This window comes from Sphaeramia orbicularis, chromosome 21 (genome assembly GCF_902148855.1).
Source record: "Sphaeramia orbicularis chromosome 21, fSphaOr1.1, whole genome shotgun sequence".
Taxonomy (NCBI): Eukaryota; Metazoa; Chordata; class Actinopteri; order Kurtiformes; family Apogonidae; genus Sphaeramia; species Sphaeramia orbicularis.
The window spans coordinates 34611722-34639573 of NC_043977.1; the positions used below are offsets into that span (position 1 = coordinate 34611722).

At 38.0% G+C, this 27852-nt stretch overlaps 1 protein-coding gene across 3 annotated transcripts; it reads left to right on the forward strand.

Annotated features, from left to right (window-relative positions):
- Positions 1-27852, forward strand: rrp1 (ribosomal RNA processing 1). Of its 3 annotated transcripts, none has more exons than XM_030125328.1 (17): positions 1-205; positions 1579-1661; positions 2509-2566; positions 2649-2734; positions 4414-4475; positions 4558-4687; positions 7037-7101; positions 7343-7557; positions 9707-9837; positions 11695-11792; positions 15150-15169; positions 15261-15410; positions 19820-21234; positions 21301-21420; positions 22426-22596; positions 25344-25410; positions 27093-27852. In XM_030125328.1, the coding sequence occupies exons 1-17, from the start codon at positions 79-81 to the stop codon at positions 27296-27298; spliced, it is 3204 nt and encodes a 1067-aa protein (XP_029981188.1). In that variant the 5' UTR covers positions 1-78; the 3' UTR covers positions 27299-27852. The 3 variants fall into 3 exon arrangements, with proteins under 3 accessions (XP_029981188.1, XP_029981189.1, XP_029981187.1); XM_030125329.1 differs by having other exon boundaries at positions 19820-20247; positions 20536-21420; XM_030125327.1 differs by having other exon boundaries at positions 19820-21420.

Here is a 27852-nt window from a genome sequence, read left to right on the forward strand (position 1 = left end):
TCCGCGACTTGTGGATGAAACGTGGGGAGAGACAAGAGCAAACAACCCGGAGGACTCTCCACGTGAGTCCGTATTAGCATGGCGTTAGTTCAGGAGCCGGAGGTCCAGCTCGCCCAGAGACTGGCCTCCAACGAGAAGCCGATCCGGACCAAAGCTGTGAAGAAACTGAGGAAATATATAAGTGTCAGGTCACAGAAGGCGACAGGTGAGCTAACCTGCTGTTAGCCGGCTACTTCAGGGTAGAGCTAACGTCTTGTACAGAGAATAACGCTTTAAATGAAGTGACAAAGAGCTGTAGGTGTTAAATGTTTTATTTTTCAGCCCTAAACGTGTCAACACCGATGTGTCCTGGTAGTAAACGTGTGTCAAGTTGTGTTAGCCTGCAAGTAGGGCAACACATGAGCTGCTATGTAGCAACTCATACAACGGCAAAAATTTGCTTAGAGGTCTTAATTATGACTTTGTGCATAAGAAATCAATATAAGTGAATCCCCAAAGGAACTTTGTGTTGGTAAATGCAAGTTATGCAAATTTACAGGATTTCAGTTCTGTTGCAACATGTTGATGGTCATATGAACTATGTTTTCAGCTCAAAAATGTCCAATTTCATCACAATTAATGCTATATTTTCATGTCTCAAATGGCCAAGTTATATTTTAACTGAATTTACCTGAAAAACAAACTTCCTATTCTTTTAGATTCCCCAGTTTTTCTTACAAGATTATATACTACATATCACATGTTTGATTTTTACAGGTTCAGTATGGAGTATGGTGCTGATCCATCCTGCTTATGTTACGTGAATACATACATTAAGAATGTCACATGTCACTTTTTAAATCAACAGTTTTCTAATAATAAGCATTTTTTAAAGAAATAACAGTTCTATATTGTTATTTACTCTTATGATACTAGTTTTTGCACAGGGATCATTTCTGGAAACGGTGACATGGCTGCCGAGCATCAGTATGATGGGATCTGTAACAACCATGTCACATCCGTCCACTGCCACATTTTGTGTTTTTGTGTCAGCTGTTATAGTTTTAGATCCACAATACTAACATTTATGAAAAAGAGGATAATTAGCAATAGTAAGTATATAACTTTATTACTAATAAAGTACTGGTACTGACCAGAGCATCATGGGTAATGTCATGTCCGTCCAACAGCAAAAGTTTTCACATACACGTGCTATTCAAAATCCAATATTTCTGAAAATATAGCTTCCACTGTCAAATTATATCAGTAGTCTGTGCACAAATGTATTAGCATTATTTCAACACAGTTCTATGCATTTCTTACAACTTTTTTTTTTTTTTTCGACAAAAATGGCCACTCATTTGACCCCCTAAGTATATTTTAGCCGACAAGTATACGACATAGTTTTCACTACAATAGTCACTAAAATAATACTGTTGATCCCCTACACTTCCTGCTGCATAGTATTTGTTTAAATAATTATTCTAAGAAAATACCAAAAGTCTATCAGAATTCTGTCTGTGTATATAAGATTACTTGGTTGAGTTATGTAGTTTGATTATTAATTTTGGTGGATGTTATCACATGTCTCCTATTCAGGTGGATTTACAAGCGATGAGCTGCTCAAACTATGGAAGGGTCTGTTCTACTGCCTGTGGATGCAGGACAAACCACTGCTGCAGGTGGGTGCTTTTCATGCCGCTATAAGTGCTGATTCTGATAAATCCCATTTATTATTGTTATTATAATGTGACCTGTTGCATTAAACCCAGATCAAAACATAAGGGAAAGATTTACATGTGTTGGCAGTTAATTTCTCATAGTTTGTGTGACTCCATATGAAAAAAAACATCCAAATGCCTCAGACATAACAGGGGACAAAACTACCAAAGCCATGATAAGAGCCCTTAACATATACATGTATGACCGAAGCTAGTCACTCAGAGCATTTTAATCGAGCGGTAACCTAATAAAAAATTTTGTGGTTTTATTCACATGTCTTTTCATTCTAGGGAAACAACTCCACTGATAGACCACCCAACAAAGCATATCGTTTCAGTGAATAAATTATGGTTTTCTCCATATGTGTAAGGGCATAATGCTGAAAATTTCACAGAATTTAACCCAGTAAAGCCTCATACTGTGCATTTTAAATATGATTTTGCAAACAAAGATGTAAACTGAAATCCTCAGTGCAAAGGGATATCTGGTGTACAAAAGTAAGCAGTGATTTACCAGTTGGTGGTAAATGGATGTCCAAAACATGACACCAGGTAAAACCATAAAATCCATGATAAATTGGGATAAGATCACCACTTTTGCCAACATAGAAATAAGACAGAGTGCAGAATAATGCTCTTTGTGCTGCAGCAGCTTGGAAGTGGCTGCTGGTTCACATTTTATCTTTGCAGGCCAGAAATGGAAAGATGTGTGAAGGACAGAAGCAGAGAGAGCAGGAGGAGGCTTTTAATGTGATTGTGGCTGTACTCAGCTGCTGCTCCATTTTCTGACGGATTCTCTTTTCTTCAGGAGGAGCTTTCAAACCAGATCTCCAGCCTGCTCCACAGCTTCCACAATACTGATGGACGTGAGTTGTCCTCTTTGATTTGATAATATGATACATTTTAATAAGAAAAGAACAGGTGAATTACTCGCCATGTTTCTTGCAGAGCTGTTATATCTGGAGACCTTCCTGCAGACCTTCAAAAGAGAGTGGACAGGTATTGACCGGCTGCGCATGGACAAGTTTTACCAGGTTAGTGTGTGTGTGTGTGTGTGTGTGTGTGTGTGTGTGTGTGTGTGTGGGGGGCTTTGGCTTTAAGTCCAGCGATTTTCTGTACTGTACTTATCAAATCCTATCTGCAGACTAACATCAGTAATCAGGGTTCCCATGAGGTCTTAAAAGTCTTAAATGTACAAATCTGGATTTAATAATTAATGGATTTAATTTAATAGTCTTTTAAAGATATTAAATTTGATATGGTAACTTGGTGGCTTTGTTGTGTTTAAATGTGTCTGTTAAATATCCAAACTGCAAAGAAAATAACGTTAGTCTATTCAGTTCGTGTTCCAACTCGATAATTTATATTGAAATTAGAAACCAATTATTGCCCCCAGTGAGAAATGACTGAACGGTAGGAATCATGGCATTGAAGTAAAAAATGCATTTTCCTAAATTTGAGGAGTCACAAATTTTTGTCAGTATGACTGTGATATGGGCATTAAATTCTGTTCTAAGTAGTCTTAAAAAGGTCTTAAAAAGTCTTAAATAACTTGTAGAAACCTGTAGGAAACCTGAGTTATGAATGCATCCTTGTGTCCTGTCTCGTCTGATTTGGCTTATTCTTCAGTACATGGCTCCACTGTTGTCTGAAATCAGTTAAAAACATATCACCAACCTTTGCTGTTACATTGAGTTACACATTTCTTTAGTAAGAATCATGAAAGAAACACTGACTAATAAGAAAACAGCACCAGTGTTTGATCACAGGTGTCAGTTTTGACATGCAAAAGATGAATAGAAGTGTTCAGTATTTTACATATGCAGCATCTAATGGATGTAAATTACTTCCATTCTGGTCTTAAAGCTGCATATGACTTTCGTCTCCAATTTTCTTTCATCTGTAAAACCCAAGACATAGCCTAAGTATCATGTATCTGTAAGTCTCTCCGTGATTACACACCTGAATCTTTTCCCTCATGGTGAACAATTTCGAAGTGTACTCTACCATAAACAAACCATTTGTTTACAAACAGAGCCGGTAGGTCACTCAGGCATTTTTGGAAATTTGTCGCGATGTGCATTGTCAGGTGGGGAGTACACTTTGAAATTGTTCACCATGAGGGAAAATACTCAGGGGCGTAATCACAGAGAGACTTAGGTCCTGCTCATGCACTTTTATACATTTTTCCCAATTTTTTTTTCCATTTGGTGATTGTTTTGACTGTGTTGCAGCTTTCGGCATGAAATGTTTTTTTAGTCATATTTTGTAATCCAGTTATTTTTTACCCTTACATGTGTTTTATATCCTGTTGATGCGTTTTGTGTCCTCTGGTTACCTCATTCAATGAAATAAATTATGAAATTAAATGTACATGCACAAACAAACTGTTATAAAATCATTATATGTTAATATTTCTTTTCAGGTTTTTTTGTTTCATAAATCCCTTAAACAACTTCAGCCCTGCTTTAAACTACTGAACAATAATCCTTTGAATAATTAATTATTTATTACAAAAACAAAATTTTTATATACATATTTTCCATATAATAATGAGTAGGTGGATGGGGCATTGGTGGGGATTAGAGCCTTGGACATGTCAAAGATTAGCATCAAAATTATGACCACTGTTATCACATTATCTGTTGTCATAGTGCTTCATTTATTAAATCACGGCTCCATATAACCTATTTTTGTTCATTTTGATTGACAGCTGGTTCGCTTCATGTTCAGGCAAACCTTCGAGATTCTGAAGAAGAGCGATTGGGACAGCAGGTGATACGTCAGATCTCCTCACTCTGTCTCATCGTATCTGTCTGAATATGTAGTGAATAACCAATCGACTGTGTTTCCTCAGTTTGATCAGCAGGTTTCTGGAGCTCCTGACAGCTCAGCTTCTGCACAGCAGCAGCGCAGCACCCATGGGTCTGCAGTTTCACGTCCTGGACCTTTACATGACTGAACTGGCAGTTGTGGGTTCAGCTGAGGTACACACTGCTTTGTCTTTGTGTGTTATTGAAATATGCTGCCATAGTAGATCCCATTGTTGCAACAGACACACTAAAGCTTTGTTTAAGGCTTTGTGCCACACAAGGGTCATGGTAAAGTATCCAGACCCCCCTCCAACACACATAGAACCTAAAAAAGCTAGTATATATGTATTAATTCAGTCATTGATCTATTTATGTATTTATCCACAAAGGTCTCATCTTTTCTTAGACTTAGACTTAGACTTACTTTTATTGATCCACACAATGGGGAAATTACTTTGTTACAGTAACAGCACAAGACGTAACAGGCTGCCGGCATCCCCGGCGCCATAAATCTTGACAGAATAATGCAAAGCACAAGTATAAGACATCATACAGTTTACACACAGTACACGTGGACACATGCTGGAATTTTCCATTGAGGCCTGTTGAATAGCAGGAGAAAGTGCACTGATTTATTGCTCAGAAGTGTAAAGTTATTGTACTATAACATAAAATCTGTCCAGAAGACCATATTTCAATGTTCTAATCACAAATACAATCCAGAGTCGAACTGTGATTTTTCTGTGAAGAAAAGACCTGTAGAATATAACAGCTGATGGCTTTTTAAAATTAAAACACAGTATTACATTAAAGTGTTATTTCAGCTATGGGTCATTATGATCAGGTTATCGGTTAATGAAATAAAGAGTTGGAATAGCAACAGTGCAATGAATGACCAAAACAAAACGGCAAGTTAATAATAAACTCATAGTAAAACTAACAAAAGTATTATTCTTTTAAATGCAGACTTGATGATAAATGACATCCCAGCATGCACTTTTCAAATTCTGACACCTTTTGTTTCAGTCATTTGTCGACACTTGTCATAAAGGGGGGAAATGACATGTTCTTGGCATATCGTACACATCAGTCTTATGAACAGCCATAAATGTCTTTGCTGAGTGAACATTTCTGTGTCCTTTTGCCTGGATTTGGAACCTTGGTCACATGTACTTGGCTGCTCAAACATCCCACTCTGTTTTGGCTTTGTATACAGGCCTTCATACCCCCAACTGCTGCTCATCAGCCATGTTGTTAAAATATGACATAAATTTACAACAGTGAAGAAAGAGATGTAGAGTAATCAGTCCAGCCTAGGGATGTAACGATATGAAAGTTTCATATCACAGTTATTGTGACCAAAATGATCAGTTATCTGTATTATCACGGTATTGTTGAAATGTGCACAGAAAGTACTTAAACACACATTGAAATAATTTAACCAAGTTTTATTTTGGAAAAAAACAAATAAAAAACCACACAATGTACTTTCTGGTGGCAGAAACATTAAAATATTAACATGTAAACATCAAACATACAAATGTACATTAAAGATGACACCTTATGGTCATAAGAGGTAACTGCACTTTTTGCAAATTGTAGATAAGAACCAAGAACACTTTTCTTTACATTCAGCGCTCAAGACTAGATCTAGTCATACAGATTTAAGAACTGGTACAGAAACAACACTTTCACTGTTTCATTTGCCCTATCTATCTATCTATCTATCTATCTATCTATCTATCTATCTATCTATCTATCTATCTATCTATCTATCTATCTATCTATCTATCTATCTATCTATCTATCTATCTATCTATCAAAGGCTATTTCTATAGCACTTTATACCAACATAGTTGCCTAAAGTACTTTACATCTAAAAGCATGATTAAATTATAAGATAAAAAAAAACAAAACAGGTTAATCAGGTACCATAAACATGCATAAAACAACAGGACACAACACACATTCTAGAATTCAAATGTGCAGATAAAAGCAACACTACCATTTTAAACAAAGTCCTCTGGAGCGTTTTCCGTGCAGGTGCCTTCCGCCATGTTTTCAGAGGCTAAACACTGTAAACTGCACATGTGCTCCTGGAGTGCTGCTGCTTCTCCAGGAAATGAGCAGTATCACCATGAGTTTTTCAAAGTGTGGTAATTAAACACGGTTTTAATGATAATTAAAATATGACACAGTAATACTAACCGTCTGGCATTTTACCGCGGTTATCATTATACCGGTAATCGTTACATCCCTAGTCCATTCAGTAGAATAATGCATACAGCTTTATTCAATTTTTGATGTAGTGCAGGTCCACATTATTAAATGTTTGGAAACAGCAGTAGGATGACAGAAAATAAAGCCATCTGTATGGTTCACTGAAATGAGGATCCACCACCAAGTAAGATCATCAGATCGCTGACCCCACTGAGGGTTAAAATCACTGAGGGATGACCAACGTCTGCTGTTCCACACGTCTTTTTGCCACCCACAGTAACCTTTTCTTCCTTTTCTTTGCAGCTGACAGCAGCTCAGAACCTGACATTCATTGAGCCGTTCTGCAAAACAGCTGCCAGAACCAAAGAGTAAGTCTTCATGAATGCAAAAAGCGAGATCCCTTCAGTGAAATAACAAACTATATAGGCTAGTGATGCAACACTGGCAGATATTAGCAAACACAGGTTGAGAAAAACCAAGCAGGAAATATTAAACTGACCTCTGAAGTCATCCACAAGTGATTCAAACCTCTGCTGTCTCTGTGGAATCCACCACAGCCTAAAGCTTCTTCTTTGGTATTAACCATGGCATTGCTGTTTGTGTGTTCAGCCAAATTCTTTTCAGAGCTCTCTGCAACAGTATCTTCAGCACCATCATCGATCAGGCTCCGTTTGCCATAGAGGATCTGATGAAGGAGATAAAAGGAGCCCAGGCATCAGACAGCGACTCTGGCCAGGCTTCTGAAGGCGATGAAGACGAGCAGCCTCGGCAGAAAACTCAGAGCAAAGCGAACAAAAAGACAGACTCGGGGAGGCTCGTTAACGGTACATCTCCACGGAAACAGACTTTTTATTTCTTTGTATTATTTTAGAGCTTCGACTCTTTAGTTTCAGTCTTAAAATATTATTGAAATATTTATCACACATTTCATTCTGTAGTTCGGGCCCTTGCTGCTCTCTGCTATTCTTCTTATTCATATTCATATTAGACAAGAGTATTTTGTCTTGTGCCTTCAGTGAGTATTTGGACAGTGACGCAGGTGTCATCACTTGGATTTGTTTACCTCCACAGTGGGTTTAAAGTGCATACTGTCAGCTCCAGTTTAAGAGAGAGTGTTGTCATTTGGTAGTTTTGTGTGAATCACTAGTGAAAGAAGGATTTGGCTCCTTTACTTAACTCAAACAACTCACAACAATGTAAAAAAGACTCCTAGTTCTACAAAAAAGAGTCCTCCTGAAGTAAAAGTAGCAGCAAAATAGAAGTAAACGCCTTCAGTAAAAGTCCTGGTTTGGTTTCCTCTGATGGATGTTATTCTTTGAGGTGCCATTGTTAAATCGTTGAGGTGTGGTGGTATGTTACTGTTGGAGCTGGATGAACTCCAAAACCATCAGATTAAACAGTAATATTATTGCAGGGCTACAGACACTTATTCCATAATTACTACACTTACTTACCATGAGGATGCAAATGCAGATCCCCAATATGCAAACAAAAGGTGTCAAGCTTCGTACTCGCACATACTAAGCTTTCTGAGTTAGTCTGGGTGTCTGGCTCATTTCCAAACAATTGATTATGTATTTATTTACTTATTTATTAATCAGGAACACTTTTTTTAAAATCTTGTTGGTTTTAAGTTATTCTTTCTAGTGGCATTTTACAGTATTCCTCTTTACTGATAAAGACCCAAATAGCAACTGGTGACCGAAACCATCTACAGATCCAAACTGTTTAAAACCTGTTGATCCATTAATCCTATCAATGTGTGTAAAATGCAGTGTGTTATCATTTCATGGTCATTGTTCAGAGGCTCTGTAGTGAACGTGGAAACACCATCCTCTTCTACAACATTGATTCACCAGTAAAACCCATGGAGTTGGATCAATGACAGTGGATGGACACACTGGGTTTATGTTCAGTTAATGATAGATTTGACTGAAAAAATAATATTGTCTTCAGTTTTCTCTGTTTCTGATATAATAATCCTCAACTTTAATCTGAGCTTTAATGAACATCTACATGATCAGTAAATTGAATACACGAAAACATGCAAAATACAAAAGACAATATTATAAAGAATGGTTATAAATCACTTAAGAAAGGTTAAATAGTGGGAAAAATTCATTTGCGAACTCCCACAAAAGTAGTACTGGGTCTTTATTGGTTAAAGAAGCATTTATGGATGTATATACGGTTTTGTGTGAATGTCATACTTTTGTGGGCGCTCTGTTTTCTCACACAAAATGAAGTTGAATCAAGTTTTATGAACAGAGACAGCAAATGAATCACATTCACAAAGCAAGAAAAAGTGCTGATAGACAAATCTAAACATGCACTTTGTTCTTTGTTTCTAAAAAGTATATGAGAGGTTCAGATCGGGAAAAAAACATCTGAAATGTAAGCAAACGGTTTACTACTTTTTATAAAATGTCAGACGAAAAGGTTGGAAACCACTTGTGTGTAGAATTTTAAAAGCTTCTTCTATTATTTTGTGTCAAGCCTTCAAATGAAAAGCTGTCAGAAAGTGCAGTAAAAAATAGAAAACTCTCCTCTGAAAAGTGGTTGTATTGAAGTGTAAAGGTACAGAAAATGGAAATACTCAGATCAAGAACATGTACCTCAAATTTATATTTAAACTCATTGTACTTGGTTACTTTACACCATGACTAAAATCAGGAGACTGTACACACTCTGAATATCCTGAAATGTTCTTTAATTTAACCTGGTTTGTTTACAGATCAACAAACTATGTTCTGGGTTTTTGTTTTTTTTTTTCACCGCAATTATGAATCGGTGATGTTGAGTTAATCTTATCCAGTGCAAACGTCATATCTGCTGATACAAATGTAACATTAAACTATTTTGTCAGATATTCGGAGAATGAATATAGATGTCAGGTAACATAGAGGCAGTTCCTTTGTAAAATGTTTATTTTTAGTGAGTAGTTCATAGTGTTTACTGTTGATTTGTTCTCAGGCAAAAAATCCCACATAGAAGATGAGGAAGATGAGGACGAGGATGATGACGATGAAGACGATGAGCTTCATCATTTGGATGACACAGACGCAGAAATGCAATGTAATGAAGATGTGGGACCAGTCCTACAGGTGAAAACTTCTGACAGTTTTTGGTGAAATGCTTTCTGTAGTGTTTTTAAATTAAATATGTTTTAGTTTTTACATGAGAGAATTGGAATGTATAACATATAGATGTGTCAATGAACTTGAATGAGTGCGGATTTTTGGACCACGTTGCCCCTGTTACCTGTCCCATCCAACATGGTATGAAATCAGTGAACAGTAGATTCTTCCTGAATCAGTAGAAGCTCTTTCACCTCATCTGTCAGTAGCTGGGTTTCCATTAGCCTCAGAAATGTGCAAAATGTAGATTGTGGAATAGAAAACTGGTAATGGAAACCTCGAAATGTCACCAAAACTGTCAAAGATCACAAAAAAGTTTTTACACTCTTATGAGGTGGTTTTTGACATGTTTCGATTTATAAAAGTATAGCGCAAAAGTGTAATGGAAACACATTTTGTGCATTTTCACACATCTGTGCACGGTGGTTTTGTTCAGGCCAAACATCTCACCTACGACCCTGAACAGGTGCTAGTTTGTATCAGGCAATAGACACTCACTTTTGTGTAGGAACTGCTTCCTGAGGGCATGACAAGTCTGGTGCCACGAGAGGTACAATAACATCACACAGTTCATTAAATGTTGCCCGGGTTATTCGGAAATTCTGGATCCACGACTCATTGGTGAATTCCTGATGTACAATTATCTCCTAGAAATCCGTTCTGCATGGCCGCTGCCATAAATTGCCTTGGGATGATTATATGTTCCTTTCTTCTTTAGTTTAAAGGTGCGGGAGACTTTCATGACTAATTTTTCATCAAATCTGTAAAACCTCATTCATATCCTAAGTATCACGAATCTGTAAGTCTTTCTGTGATTACTCACCTGAATATTTTGCATTACAGTGAACAATTTCGAAATGCCGTCCACTATAAACAAACCATATGTTTACAAACAGAGCCTGTAGGTAACTTGGGCATTTTCGGAATTTTGTCGCGACGTGCATTGTGGGAAGCGAAGGCTCCCGCTGCCGCTGTCAGAGACCATATGATATTATATGGATGAAAAAAACATGATGCAGAAACAGCTGAAACGCAGAAACAGCTGGAGGGATATGCATAGTCTGAAGGGAGCTCCTGCCCTTTCCGCCTCGTGTCTGTAGAGACAGCGGCGCAAACCGGTGTTTCCCACAGTGCATGTCGCGACAAAATTCCAAAGATGCCCAAGTTACCTCCCGGCTCTTGATGTAAACATATGGACTGTTTATGGTGGATGGCACTTCGAAATTGTTCACCGTAATGCAATAGATTCAGGTGAGTAATCACAGAAAGACTTACAGATTCGTGGTACTTAAGCTATGACTGAGGTTTTACAGATCTGATGAAAAACTGGTCACGAAAGTCTCCCGCACCTTTAAGATAGTCATTGCAATAGTAGTAGATGCAGCCGACACTACAATGGCAACACTGTGGAGGTTTGGCATGAAACTCAGGGTGTCCACCTTCCTTAAATGAGCGTCTTCCGAGAACTATACAGTATTTTATGAGAATTACGATGTGTTGCTTCTGATTGCGAGACGCATCAGAAGCCAAACACTCTTCAATGGAAACACCTACAAGTAGCAATTGTGCTTTGTCGAAATTGTAGAAATATTGCTTTTATTTTGCTGAAAACTATAACAGAAACCCAGCTAGTGTTGCATCTTACATTATGCAGAGAAAGAGGTCTTATGATGGTTGGGTATTTTGTCACTTATTACCATATTTTTTTTTTGACATTTATGGAAAATTTCACATGTAGTCATTTGGGTATACAGATTTCACTTTGACAGTGACATGTAATGATGATGCATTTTCACTTTGAATGTTTTTTGTGTGTTTTTCTAGTTTGACTATGGAGCGTTGGCTGACAAACTGTTGGCGTTATCAAGTCGCAGCAACACACCAAGCCACAACAGAAAGAGGCTCTACAAAATCATCAAAGTGTGAGTATTTTCACACATTCTATGAAGAGGATGGGCTCACTTGAATTGTCTCCTTCAATGATGGGCCCTCTGTAATAGATTAGTTCTGGTTCTTTACACAGTTCCATTCAGGATTCATGAAGCCTCAGTTTGATGTAGTAAACCAGCCCTCAATTCTGCAGGTTGTGATTGGAACCATTCAAGTTTTTCAGTCTTTTTTCAACTGTTTTTTTCAGATAATGCTTAAGTTTCCTTTTTTTTTTCCTTTGTGCTCAAGTGAAACAAACTTGCCACTCTTTCATGTCCTATTTTATTGCTTTTATTAAAACTCAGTAGATACTAAATCTCCAGCAGTTATCACACATTCTGTTTCTCACACTTTTGTAGACTGCTACATCAGGTGCTTTCCCATTAACATCCTGAGACCCAGGAAATGTCAGCAAAGTACTAGCTTTTTTTTTGTTTTTTATTAAATAAGTGCCTATATTGGAAACATCATGATGCAACTGTTTTTTCAGATGCAGTTTTTAAAATTTTTATGGAATGTCCTTTGTGGTGGACAGTTTTCTTTTTTTTTCTTTGTATAAAGTTGTGAAACTCTTGTCCACAAATGTGGACAGAAAACCCCTAGCTGGGTCTTAGGAGATTAAAAAAAAACATTTAATATGCATTTGCTTGAAGTGGTTTTTGCCATTTTTTTGTCTAAGAATAGTAATGCATAGAGGAAATGGAAACTCCATTTTCAAATGAATGTTGCAAACATTTCACTCACATTAATCAGCTGACTGATCAGCTGTTTACGGTGTCTCAGTCTGGTTCAACAGGTCGTGATGAGATCAAATTATTCCTCTGAATCATTCATAAAAAAAGTCATCCAAGCATTTTACCACAAAAACAACAACAGAACTCTGCTTTTTCTGCTGTTTATGATACCCACGTATAATATAGCCTGCATCCCCTCCTGCCCGCAATGCAATGGAACCTCCAAACAGGTTTATGGAAATGCACTTCAAATTTTCATTTTGTTTTTCAAAAGTTTGCATCAAATGCGCCTAACATTTTATGCAAATGCATCCAATGTTGCTTGCGTCCTCTCTTTCCAACCTATAGAATATATCTGAGAATGAAAGCTCCAGGTTGCAAAGTCAAAGTTTAGAGGTTATGAAAGATACTAAAGAAAGAAGTTGCACATTTTACTACCATCATATACAGGACTATGACCTTTCTTTGTTTTTTTTATTTATTTATTTCAAAAATACTATGTTTTATCTTTTTATAGCCTAGTTTAGTAGCCTAGTTCTAGTCTTTTTATAATAAGGCTGTTAGAGGTGAGATTCATGAAAGTCAGAAAAAGTCTTGTATAAATTGAAATGTATCATTAAAAAAATCTCAATGTTTTGCCACCAAGATTCCACTCCCAAAAAAAGGAAAATTAATTTTGTTTCGATCCATAATAGTTGGTTTTTTGTATTAAATAAAAAGAACACTTCATTTATTTATTTTTTCAGCCAATGTACATGTTGGTAGTAACAAAGCAACAGGCTGTTTGTGTTGCTCAATCTCTGTGTTGAATATTTAATTAACTTTGTGCTGATTTAAGGGACTATTGACAGAACAGGGCTTTGAAGAGTCTGTACACCATGTTTCAAGTGTTTACATAGAAGCAGAAACAGTGGTGATTTTGTGGGTTTTTTGTTTTAATGTGTTTGTGCAGTGTAGAAGGCAACACTCAAAGTGGATGTCATCAGCTCTTGCTCACACATCATCCTATTTCTCACCCTCAACTACAGTGACATTACCACAGCTGTTCTGTAACCATATGTGTGAAACTGTAAATGTATATAGACTGAGTGTAGACATATCCCAGCTGGACTTGTCATACTCCCCTTAGACAGTGCAGGAACATCCAGACCTGAACTAGGAGGTGCATAGAAAGCCTTTATCAACAAGAAATCAGGCTAGAAAACTAATCACTTCTTAGTAATGACAATGATAATTTTTATTTTTACAGTACTTTTCGAACAATGTGCTAAGTGATTTACAAAGGAAATTGATAAAATACAGAAGGTAAGAGAATTAAATAGTCAATAAAAACAACAAAATAAACACACAGCTCAGATAAAACCTGGATTTAAATATCTTTTAAGAAGAAACCTAAAAGTAGACAGAGCTTTTGGGTCATGACTGAGAAAACTCAATCACGTTTTTGTGAGTTTTTGGTCTGGACACTAAGACCACTGCCTCAGACGGACCTCAGGCTGCACACGTTGACATAGGGTTAAAATGTCTAAAGTATAATCTGAAGCTAGGCCGTGAACAGTTTTAAAAGTGATCAATAAAATGTTAAAGGAGTGATATTTTGCTTTTTTTTAAAAATGGAATTATGCATTTTAAAACATTTCCCTGTGGTCTACATAAACTGTAAATGCTATGCTTGGCTCTGAATTCTTCATTAATTCAACTCCACAGGTCCATCTTCAACCCTATTTCTGAGTAATGACACCAGAAAGGTCGTTTTGAGCACTGGCCCTTTAAATGCAAATGAGCTACTTCATGCCCCACCGCCTCCAGGTTATTAGCTGTGCTGCTCTGTCCCGTTCAGCCACTTGTGTTTGTTAATACAACCAACAACTGAACATTTTAGGTAATCGGTTCAAAGTTTTGACATGTTTTCAGTTTGGACTACAACCGCTGCTGCTGACAAACAATTATGACGTACTCGGAGAAATGTTCTTCGGAAGTCTTGACCTTATATGTGCAAATGTCGTAACATAACTAGTTATAGACGTAACAAATTAAGAAGGAATTAAAATAGGTTGTAGAAATCCGCTCGATTTTTGCCAAAATTAGTATAAAGATAGCTTTGCAGCACCTGGAGGGTTCAAATTCAAACTTTATGAACTGTTAGGGTCCAAATACACAAATAAATGTACCAAAGACTAATAAAAGTGGATTCAGCAAAATATGACCCCTTTAAAATCAACTCTGAAACAAACAGGGAGTCGGTGTAGAAGTTAAACAGGTGTAATGTATTCATGTTTCTTTGTCCAAGTTAAGTCGTGCAGTTCTGTACAGATTCCAACCACAGCTTCCCCTCTAGTTTTCACTAAATACCACACCAGTCGAAGCTCAACCTAGCCCTATTTAGTCAATACTTATTTGTTTTCCCAATAATTTAATGCTTTTGTGTTTATTCCTAGACGTATTAGTTTTGGGAAAACCAATGATGACTAATATGACTTCTGTGAGTTTCAGTCTGTCAGGAGAGTTTGAGTATTTGGTAAAACTTCCTCTTCTGATCATATAAGTGTTTTCTTTCTTTAATGTTTAACCCAAACTGACATTTCTTTCTCTCCTCTCCTCGCTCTGGTTTGTCAGGCTACGTGACCTCAGTGAAGGTAAGCTCCGCCCTCGCATCTTTTCCAGCAGAGTTTGAGAATCTTGGAAAACAAGAATATGCTTCTAAAATCTGGCCTGTTGTCCACTCAGGGATCTTTCCTCAAGACGACTATCCAGAGGAGGTTTCCACAGACGAGGACGACGACATGTTCGGCAGCAGGAAGAGGGTTAAGAGGAGATTTGATGAAATGGAGGGCGATGATGAGGAAGAGGGAGGCCCAAAATCCAAGAAAAGTAAAGGTACATTAAACTTGAAACTTAACTATGAAGCAGACTTATGAAAGTTTTAAAAGGAGGCATTCTGACACAGTTGCATATTAATGCTGTTTTTGTTGGTTGTTTTGAAGCATCAGGACTTTTTAGAGACGCAGAAAAACAAAGGACCGATGTGAGTTATAAATATTCTAGTCAAGAGGAAGAAGACGCATCACTGATTATCATTCAGAATGTTACGTGTCATATAAATGCCATACTCCATTTGTACCTGTGATAGCTCAAGCAGTCAAAGCGCATTTAAGAAGGAGTTTGGACCAAGGTGTAGCAGCAAAAGCACGTTTTTTTTTAATTTTCTTACCAGACTGACCAACACAACCTCCACCAACAACATACAGACACTGACTGCCATATACGTATATACCTATGTGCACTGTGCAATTAACTGGGCAAATCATTTACACAGGGGGAGACAAAATATACACTCTTAACTACACACTACTTCCTTTAAAAATCAACACAGACTCATTAAACACTATTTACAAATATTAATGCAAACCCAAATGCCCAAAACAACACAATACCAAACACATATTTACATTTAACCCCAAAACCAGAAACCCCTCCTTAAATTTCCTGTGTGCATTCACCCTCCCGAAACCTTTAAGTAGTGTCCAAGCCCCCCGGGGATTTTTTTGGCCAGACACAACTTCAGAAGTGGAACCACACACAGGCAAATTGGCGTCTGATGGGCGTTTTTTACAATACTCTTTAAAACAATACTGTTCACAATAGATTTAACTCTACACATAATATCACAACCGCTGTATAAATCATTCAATTAATATGCGCTGTCTTCGTGTGCGTTATGTGCAGGAACAGTGAAGAGGACGGCAGAGCAAACAGGTCGGCATCCACTCGCTGGACAAACTCGGCCACAGTATTGCAAAATACAAACATTAATATTCACTAAATATCTTAATTTAAAACCCAGAGTGGGTATCATTTCCCTGTGTTAGATACATTTAGCATTACTGTCGCTGTCACTATCAGTATATAAATATAAACCATAAACACAAGATGTAATGGTGACCTGTCGTTACAGTACCCTAGGCCTTAGTCATCAACATTATTTAACGCTTTCCAATTAAAATGTGTGGCGTTATTTGGGGGGTTTAGAGGTGTTGTTACCCAGCCCCTCTGAAGGAAAGGCAAGGGTTTTTTTTTTTTGGTTCGGTTTGTTTCTTTAATTTAAAACTATTGGTTGAATTCATACCAAATTGGGTTTATATATTGCCAGTGACCAAGAATAGATGTGATCACATTTTGGGAAAAGTAGGTCAAAGTTCAAATTTATCATGATTTTTTTTTTTTTTAATTATCATTTTATTAGAAAGGCAAGTGTCCATCACATACATTAATTACATAATCATTCAAAAAAAAAAAAACAACAATAGGATGGATACAGAAAGTTTAGATCATTATATCCATATTGCCCTTCTCTAAATTCTTTTTTATGGACCCTTAATTTTTATTGAAACATTAATACAACAAAACAGAACAGGAGAGCGCACCACCTCATACAATCCTAACGTCACATAAAAGCAAATAGATTAACACAAAGCACAAATACAATCGAATGAAATCAGAACTGGTTGGTTTTACGTACTCAGTCCATTTAGACCAGATATTGTAAAATTTTTCTTTTTCAACTTTGAGGGAAAGGGATATCTTCTCCATAACATAAATCTCATCGACAATTCCCATCATTCATTCATTCATTTTCTGAACCCGCTTTATCCTCACTAGGGTCACTTGGAGCCTATCCCAGCTACATAGGGGTGAAGGCAGGGTACACCCTGGACAAGTCGCCAGTTCATCGCAGGGCTGACATATAGAGACAAACAATCACTTTCACATTCACACCTTTGGGCAATTTAGATTAACCAATTAACCTATTAGTGCATGTCTTTGGATGGTGGGAGGAAGCCGGAGTACCCGGAGAGAACCCACGCAGACACGGGGAGAACATGCAAACTCCACACAGAAAGGTCCCACCCCCCGTCAACTGGTGTTGGAATCGAACCCAGGACCTTCTTGCTGTGAGGCTCGAGTGCTAACCACTGCACCACCGTGTCGCCCAATTCCCATCATGAATTTTTAAAATCTTTTTTCTTCTCCCATTTACTTACAATGGGCGAAATTTCAAATGTCTATAAAACATAATTTTTGTTTCAATTTACTTCAAACGTGCCACATATATAGAGGCAGTTGATGTGCTTACATCACCACATGCATAGACATGATGACATCAGTTGGATCAATGCCAAAATAAGCTACAATATGTGCAAGGGGTGGGGTTTGTTGTGCCTGGAACCACTTGTTTGGACATGTAACTATTTAGTGATGACATATCACCAATAGAGTCGTTAGAGACGACTAGAAACTACAGCTCATCGCAATAATTGTAAAAAAAACTTAATTAAAGCAACATTTGTGACAATTAATTTTCATGGAAGGATGTTTTTATTTTTCCAGTAGAAAACTACAGCACAGCAGGAAAAATGCCAAAATTTAATAATGTACACCTTCCTTCTCCAGCTCTCTCCTCGATCCAAATCACAAGACTGAATAGAACCCGATTTAATTTCATGCTGTTGAAACACACGGAGCCATTTTTCCAAACGTCTGTCTTAAAACATGGACTAGAACAGAAGAGTCATGTCAAGGTTGTGTCACGCAGAATCTGGTCAGCGATTAGTAATTGCTGCTGTCAATCACATATTTAACAACATTCCCCCACCACCTCAATGAAAACACCTGTGATTAAACAGGGCCTCGCAGGATCGATTTTTCTACATCCTGAAAACAAAGGACAAGGTTAGAGATGCTCTTTTAATAGAGTTGAAATTAGAATTTGTATACCGTTAGAATTGTCACAATAATTATATGTTAGTTAACATTTGGCATTCAAAACGGTTGCAATTAACAATTCAATCGACCTCTTCTGTTCATTTTGCTGCTACAACACTAATAGCCTAACAGTGATTGTTCTTCATACAGACAAAGAATATGTAATGAAGCAGAAAAACCATTTACTACTGTTGAACACAGGAAAATATTAAAGAAAATTCTGTTTGTTTTATACATTTTTAGAATTTGTGGACAAACATTCAAGACATTTGATATGAAGAGTAATTTGTCATAATCAGTAATTCCTTTGTATATTTAAAGTGTTTAGATGAAAGGGCCACAACGGGATGACAAGATTAGCAGATTATGCATAGAGCTAGTACAAATAATTGTGACTACACCATGTTAGGGCTGCACGATAGTGGAAAAAACTGACATTGCGATGTCTTTATAACACTGCGTTATATAGTGCGATATGAAAAAATACTCAGGAGTGTATATAATAACTGTGTGGTGCCAACGTAAATGGTCAAACAAATTGGCTGTTACCTCTCGTTGTGGAAACCGGTGCAAGACACTGTCGACATAGAACATGTGTTTCAGTGTCATCTTTCTTGTAGCCAAAATAATTCCAGATAACTGACGTTGCTTTTGTCTTTGGCACCACATCATCCTTTTACGGTGATTTTCTCTTGTGTGTTGCTCATTTTTCAGTGTTGTTACCAGCGACTCACTCCAAACTGACTGAAAATGATTGTGATAGGTGGATCACTGCACACAGTGTGTGTCACATACCCTTGAAATTTTTTTTTTTTTTTTCTGCTTGTCTTGTCCAGCATCATAACAGCAGAATGGTAGTCTGGCTGCCTTTTGGTGCTGAACAAATTTGCTTTGTAAGGGAAACTTCATAAAGTATATGAGGCTCGCCTTGATATTCTACTCTCTTTATTATGAGTTGAAATCAGATGAGAACACATTGAGTTAATTTACCTCCTACATTGCAGGACCTGCGATGTGACTATTCCACACACATCGCAATGACGATGGTCAAACAATATATCATGCAGCTCTACACTATGTATAATTATTTAATAGTTGTGGATCGCATACTATTTCAGTTTTTTAAGACTTCTTAAATCTATTTCATACCTTGTCTTTTTTGGTTGTAGTTTTTTTCTTTTTCTTTTTTTTTTTTTTAACAATAATGGTTGGAACAGTATTGTTTTTGTTGTTTTTAGAAATTTATTGATAAGTTGTGAAAAGGTAATATAATGTAGCTTGTTCGATATTGTAAAATAAACCCCAAAAGGCAATAAATTATGCAGCTTATTACACAGCCATAATAAAGTAATCAATAATTTGACAAAAATATTCATAAAAAGAGTTTTATTGATTTTCACAGCTTATTAACACTGAAGTAGTCCATGGAATTCTGCAGCTCGAACAACATATAAACGGATGATGAAAATATCTGAGTTGTAGCCCTGCAGAGAAGTAATCAATCTGTTTCTCTGCTCTCGCAGGAAAGAAAAAAGACCCGTCCTCAACCAAGAAAAATACCAAGTCAGAAAAAGATGGCAGTGAACCAGCGGATGTTACCGCCAGTGATGAAAACAAGAAGAAGAAAAAGAAAAGGAAGAAAAAGAAGAAAGCCAAACAGGGCGGAGGAGAAGACATGAAAGAGACAGAAGGCAAACAGATCATCTCGTCCATAAAAGTCACAGAAGCCAGTACAGAAAATGTGCTGGTGTCTGAGGTCAGCAAACTGCCATCGGTCACAGTCACAGAGGAAGCCAGCCAATCACAGCCCAGCACGGTCGAGGCGGTTGAAGCAGGGGAGCAGCAGACACCTGGTACCCAGGAAAACGGCACTCCTGAGGGGACAACACAGACAGAGACGCCCCCTGAAGAAGATCTGTCACAGTCGGGGAAGAGGAAGAAAAAGAAGAAGGACTCAGGGTGTCAGGGAGCAGGAGAGGAAATCAGTGAGACACAGACGCCCATCTCATCTATAAAAGTCACAGATGGTCAAACAGAAACTCTGCTGCTCTCCGAGGTCAACAAACCACCTTCAGTGTCGGTCACACCGGAAACTAGCCAATCACAGCCCAGTGTAGTTGAGGTAATCGAACCAGCAGAGCAGCAGACTCCTGTTACCCAGGAAGACGGCACTTCAGAGGGGACAACACCAGCAGAAGAAGACGCTACACAGCCAGGGAAAAAGAAAAGGAAGAAGAAGAAGAAGAAATCAGAGCAGGGAGAAGGAGAGGAAATTAAAGAGACGCAAACCTCCATTTCATCTGTGGGTGTCACAAGCACAGAAGGAACCAGCCAATCGCAGCCTAGTCCAGTAGAGGCGGATGATGCAGGGGAGCAGCAGACTCCTGTTACCCCAGAAGAAGCCACCGCAGATGGGACAGCACAACAAGACACGCCCCCTGAAGAAGGTGCTACACAGTCAGGGAAGAAAAAGAAGAAGAAGAAAGCGGAGGTAGAATCGCAGGGTGAGGTGTCTGAAGACGTCGCTGTCCCACCGGAGAAGAGCTTCGAAGCTACAACCCCAGGGAAGAAGAAGAAGAAGAAGGACCTGAAGAAGAAAAGCGAAAAGACGGAGGCAGCAGCAGTAGCAGGAGATGATGCGACCACAGCTGAGGCTACAGAGACCAGCACCACGACGCCTGCCAAAAAGAGGAGCAAGAAAACAAACCTGAAAGCTGAAGCAGATGAAAAGGCACCACAAGAAACTCCAGTTGTTAAAAAGGAAAACCAGGCCGCAGAAAAAAAGACTAAAGGATATCAGATGCCAGAGGAGGATGTAGATAAAAGCACAACAACCCCAGCGAAGAAAAAGAAGCCCAAAAATAAATTAAAGAGTACAGAGGAGGAGGATGGAGCACTACCACAGCAGGTAGTGGAAGCAGACAGCAACCAGACACCAGCAAAAAAGAAAAAGAACCAGACAGATGAGCTAAGAGGACAGCAGCAGGAGAGTCCTGAGGTTAAGAAAAAAAAGAGGAAGATCCCTGTGGTGTTTGAGTTTGAAGCTGATGAGATTGAGGCTGCGAAGGCCTCGAACGGGGTTGCACAAGAAGCAACAGCAGCCAAGAAAGCAAAAGTGGGTGCGGTGAGTATTTATTGAGCTTTCATCCCCTCTGACATTGAATACAGGGGTTACATCCACATCTGTCTGTCTGTCCTCATGTTTCTGGTGCAAAATTGGAAAACATTCATATTACTCTCTGATGCATCATAAGCTTTTGTACATTTCACAGGCTGAAATATTCTATTCCATCCAGTGACCCTGTTTTCACTTGATTCAGGAAATGTGTTTCAGCTTATAATGGCTTGGTTTGTTGCACAAGATTTTACAAGGTTCAGTGAATTTTATAGATGTTTTCACATTTTAGTCCATGGGCATGAACTCACAGAGGGTTGATGTAGAACAATAGTACCCTGATTTATCAACTAAAGACCCAAAAGAAACAATTAGAGACTCCTTAGGACCCAAACAAATTACATATTTACTTCATGAATTGTTATAGTTTTACATTTTTATTCATTCTTCCACAGTCAAAACCCTGGCGCTTTATTACAGGATTTAAATCTTTCATTTAGTTTTCATCCTGTTGCATTTTTTACATCATTTCTACCTAGGTATGCTACTTATCCCATGTCAGTTTTTTATGTCACTGTCCTCTTGTTCCTTCGTCTTTTTTCTTTTCTTCTAGGTAACATGTCTCTCAGGTCAACTTTATGTTTTTTTCAGAGAACTTTTGTCCCCTGCTTTGATTAGGAAAAATTCACATGTTGCTATTCAAGTCAAAAGTCAGTGTCAGCTTTATTTGTCCTATACCTATATGAACCTCCTATAACCTCCTCTGATATTTGTGGACCCAATAAAACCAAATTTGGGTCCCAATCCTAAATTACTGGGTTGAAATGTTGGTATAGAAGGAGAGGCACATCCTCTCATCCACAAACTTTCTGTAACGCTAACAAAGCTACTTTGCGTTAAGTTAAGAAAAATAAAACTTCGTCTCTGTTTTGCTGTGTGCTGCTGCTACCTTCAGATGCTGTTCTCTTCTTATTTGAAAAGAGAGCTCTCTTAGAAACTTGTGCTCCATTTCAGGATGCTGAAACCCCAGACATTCCTCTGAGCACCAAGAAGTCCCCAAAGAAGGTGAAGAATCGTATGGGGACGCCGCAAAGCTTCATCACCTTCCAGGACAAAACCACGGTCCCGACGCCACTCTTCTGCAAGACTAAGGGCAGCCCAAGCACACCGCTGTCCAGTAAAAAGGTAACAGTAGTGTTATTCAACATGAGTATATATGAGGTGGCCATAATTTTACTCATTAAGGAGCATTCAGTGTTTTCCTTCCTTCTATGCAGTTGTTTGAATACAGCATTCCCTGATGAAACGGCAACGCCCATGAACAAACTGGTTTATTTATTTGGTTAAATGCTTTGTGTGATTATTTACCAAGAAATAATCTCATAATGCAACTAGAAGCACTCGGAGAGCGCAGACCTCCGCCAAGGCTGATCAGTGGCCCCCCCCGTGGGCCCCCCCACCCCTGATCACCTTCAAAATTTAATCATTTCTTCCTTATCCCATTTCCAACAAACCCTGAAAATTTCATCAAAATCTGTCCATAACTTTTTGAGTTATGTTGCACACTAACGGACAGACAAACAGACAGACAAACAAACCCTGGCAAAACCATAACCTCCTTGGCGGAGGTAATAATGTCCTGGTCGGTGTTTTACCTGAGCATGATGTGTATCTTCAAAGTGTCCCCTGGCTACTTTTTGTTAGACGAGTAACTCAGACTGTTTCCTCTTTAGAAACTGCGAACTGTGTATATTTTCTTTAAGCCCTGCTCACACTAGTATAACCTGTGGAGATTTGGAAATGCACACCCCACGTCTGCATTTGAGCACAATAAGCACAGTCTGTTTTTAGTCCAACGACCCAAAGGGTCCGATGGACTGTTGGTATCAGTGGTCATAATTAACGCGGCAAAATTAACCAGTGAAGGAACACGCCATCCTTAAGTTTGAGTGATTCCATGAAAGCTGTTCATTACTGCGTGATGCTGGAAAAAGGATAATATGCTTTTGAATTTTCCTCATGAAATCAATGCTGAACTTTCCTCCAGTCTGCACCTTGTATTGGAGGTAAAAGAATAATCCTGCAGCCTTTAAATAGTATGTGTCCAAATGAATGAAGCTCTACAGAAGATTTATTGTCATATTTTTAACAAATCCTCTTTGCATTTGTTTGCCGTGGAGAGAAATAAATTGAGCTTCATCTCACAGTACAGGGTTGCTTTTAAATGAGGGGGACTGTAATGACTCCTCTGTTGTTTTTAATGAAACGACTGAAAAATTCTATGCAGTTTTAAATACCTTACTGGGTACATTTAATCAGGAGATTAATGGGTCAGCCTGAACAACAAGATGGATTAGTGTCTGAGCATGTTTTATCACTCAGTGGTCTGTAGGAAACAGTGTGTTTTTCTGCCTTCATGTGTTTTATATTCAAGTATTTTCATCTTTATACTCGATCCAAATGAAATGCGGATCTGTCTTGAGTTTCCAAGGCCTTAGGGGTACTTCACATTTTATAATTCAAGACATTAATTCAAAACATTTCTTTTCAATGTCTCAGAGCCGATGCGTTACGGCAAAAAATTGGGAAACTGAATCAAGGTTGCGCTTTGATTTAAAAAAAAAAAAAATTTTTTTGAAAATACCATTTCATAAAGAAGTACGTGAAGTGCATCTGGGAAAGTTCGGTCTGTCATCTGAGTGTGAAGGTTCGTGTCCTTGGTGCACAGGGCTGCCCGTTTTCCGAGGCTACGTCCCAACAACAACGCTCGTGATATTTTTCTTTTGCGGATACTAAAAGTTTGGCATCCATACACGTATCGTTTCAAGAAATACTACTTAACACATTGTGCAGAAATATGGGGAAATGCAGGAAAAACTATTATAGATACCTTAGTTAAATTACAAAAAAGAGCTATTAGAATAATTAATAAAGTAGAATATTTTTGAAGCAGCTAATTATGTATTCAACTTAAAAGCTTAAAATTGCAGGATATTGTATATATTAGAGGTGATTTATAAAGTAAAAAATAATATTGTTCCAAATAGCATCCAAGATTTCTTTAAATTAAGAGAGAGTAACTATAATTTAAGAGGTCTTTGTGTTTTTGAATGTGTGAAAGTGAGGACAAATGTGAGGACTAGATGTATTTTGGTTGCGGGTGTGAAATTATGGAATTGACTTGATGAATTTAAGTTGTTCACTTCTCTGACAAAGTTTAAAAAATGCCTTAAGTATAAAATCATTCAAGAATATTAAGTTGAGATGGTAGATGCGTTTTTGTTGTTGATTTTTTTTTTATTTTTTTGTTATAATGAGAATGCTCGATGCTGTACACATGTAATTTTACGTAAACAGTGTATCAAAGGAAAAGGATAGGCAAAAAATAAGCTTTTACTTCTGGCCTATTCCTTTTTAAGTTTTTATGTTTATTTTTTTAATTATTGTACTATGTGCAATGATTAATGTACAAACCAAAATAAACAATTCATTCATTCAGATATCTGCATCCAGGTGGAAACAGGAAAACTGGGTTAAAATGGTGTAATACTTATGCTACACCTATATGTGGCGCTGTACACAAACACAGACAGAGCCACAGGATGGGATACACTAAAATCACAGAAGAATGCGGTGAACATGTGCATGAGGTTTCATCCAGGGTTTTCTTCTTCTGGTCACCTGGTACTATGGTGTCATCGTTTCCAAAAAGTGGTGTTTTGCCTATCCATGCGGCGTTGAGAGATTTTCCCGCTCTGGGACCCGTTCTCCAAAAATACCGTTTCAGGGCACCGACAACACCGGTGTCATGTGGACGAAAGGCCGAAACGATATTAAACGTTTGCGGATTGGCATGATGTTGTTGTCGTGAGACTTAATTGCCATCTGTGACCTTTTTTGAGGATTTTGTTTTTGTCTTTTTTCTTTTACAGAAGTGTCTGACTCCCAAATCTGGCTCCAAGAAAGTGACCTTCGGCCTCAAGAATAATAAAACAGCTGGTAAGAAGGTGCATGCACAGACAGGTGATAAATGAAAGGAAACCAGACTGAAAGATTTCATGTACACAAACCCCAAAATGGTCTTCAACAAATACATGTTACAGTAATGAAATTATACATGATGGTTAGTTATTTGACATGATTACTGTCCTTCTGTTCGTTGAATGCCTCTAGTGTTATACAAGCCTAACAATAGTTTTTTGTTTTTGTTTTTTTTTTAATATAGTTGCGGAAAAAATTAGTAGACCACCCTTGTTTTCCTCAATTTCTTGTTCATTTTAATGCCTGGTACAACTAAAGGTACATTTGTTTGGACAAATATAACAATAACAACAAAAATAGCTCATAACAGTTTAATTTCAGAGCTGATATCTATCCATTTTCTATGATTTTCTTGATAATAACCAAAATCACTTAAGTTCTTAAATCAATAGCTATGGCATTGTACTGACCAAAACAGTGCTTTTAGGCATTCCATGTTTTCTTTTCTGTCTGCTTTAGTCACATGATACACACAGGAGTTAGTACTTGAATGCATAACCATTGTTTTTGATGATTTTTGATGGTCTAATAATTTCTTCCACGACTGTAAACGGAGTACACTGAAAGAAGCAGCCAACTCAATTATTGGTAATAAACACCATGTCACACAAATAAAAAAATCATTTCTATTTGCTTTTTTGGCTTCATAAACCAACATTGCAAAGGACAGACCTGACGTAAATGAGTTCAAACCCTAAATATAACAGATGCCGATAGATAGGGGGGAATAACCTTGACATGAAGTGATGTATTGAGATAATGAATGGTTAAAAGAATAAAAAAAAAAGATCCTCAGACAGCTCTATTCAACTGTTTTTACAGAGTTATCACAAATATACCAAAAATTGTGCTCAAGTTAAATAAATGTAATCAGACATTTATATTATTAGTGCAACATGCAAACTGATTTATAAACTGTGCACGTGCATCTGCAGGAAATCTAATATAATACGTAAGTACATTGAGAATTCAGTGAGTTACAGCCTACCTCTTACTTGGACTCCCCTGAATCCTCCTGCTTCATTGCATCATCCAGCTGTGGGACGCTCCACTACTGGACTATGAGTGGACTCCACACTCTGGAGGAGGAGGTTGTGATGGTGGGAGAACTGATGGGAATATCAAGTGGCATCTCAAGCTGGTTTCTACGTCTTTAGAGTTGAAAGGACCCTGTGGGATAGTTAGTTCATCACTAAAGGCACAAGTAAGTGCTGCTTTCAGTATTTATGATTCCACTTGATTCAGACACTTTTTTTTCATGTGCAGCAGTTATACGCGAGGCCCCTGATTTCAACATAACTTATCACGATGGGAGGTGAGACAGCGCTCAAAACACTAAAATAAGTGCCAGAGAGCAGTGACACCGGAGAAGCAACACCCTATTAACACACTCCATGTTGGAGTGTGTTGCTGCCATGAACTGGCGAAATGTCCAGGGTGTACCCCGCCTTCACTTAGAAGTAGCTGGGATAGGCTCCAAGCGACCCCCGTGACCCTAGTGAGGATAAAGCGGGTTCAGATAATGAATGAATGAGTGTTGGTTTATCCTTTCGTTTGTCACCCATCTGTAGTTTGGTTAAAATAAGAACACGTTTTCGGTGTAAAGATGCGACGTAAATCACCTTATTTCTGTCTTCCAGAGTTTAAGAAAACCGATCGCAGCCTGCTGTTGAGTCCAGACGGTTCATCACGAGTACCCTTTGACCCGGAACAAAAGCCCAAGTGTGGGGTGTTGAAGTCTCCACCTACACCAGCCGTCAGAAAGACTCCGACCACCAAGAAGAAGAGCTGTAGTACTCCAAAGAGTACGCCCAAACGGCGGCCGTCTGCTGCAGACTTCTTCTAACAGACTGATACAGACCCTAGACCGTCTGAACTCTGACTCATTTACAACAGTGACAGATTAAAAAAATATTTTTTATGTTCATCTGTTATCAGCGTTACGTTTTTGCATTTTTGAGTGGGTTTTAATAAAGTGACTCATTCTGGTTTTTCCAATTTTCTCTGGGTTTGCGTTCCCATAAACATAGTTTACTATGCCATCTGTGTATAGTAGAGCATGACTGGGTTTTACTGTAACAGTATTTTTATAGTGCAGTATTTGTACTTGTACTTTTACACATTTCTCTTGTGCAGTATTGGCACTTTTACTGCTACAGAGTATATTTGTAGTGTAGTATTCCTACTCGTACTGTAACCCTGCTGATCATTGATGCTTGTATTAAACGAAAGCATTTCATAAGTGAGTTCAGTTCAGACGTCCAGTGCATTTGCCAAACAGATCCTGCTTGTATTCTGCATTTTTAGGCGGCAATGGAGAAATGATGAGGCAGTAATCCACTCACCAAAGGCACTGCAGACTCCATTTATATTATGTTCTTGCCACCGAGACATTTCTTA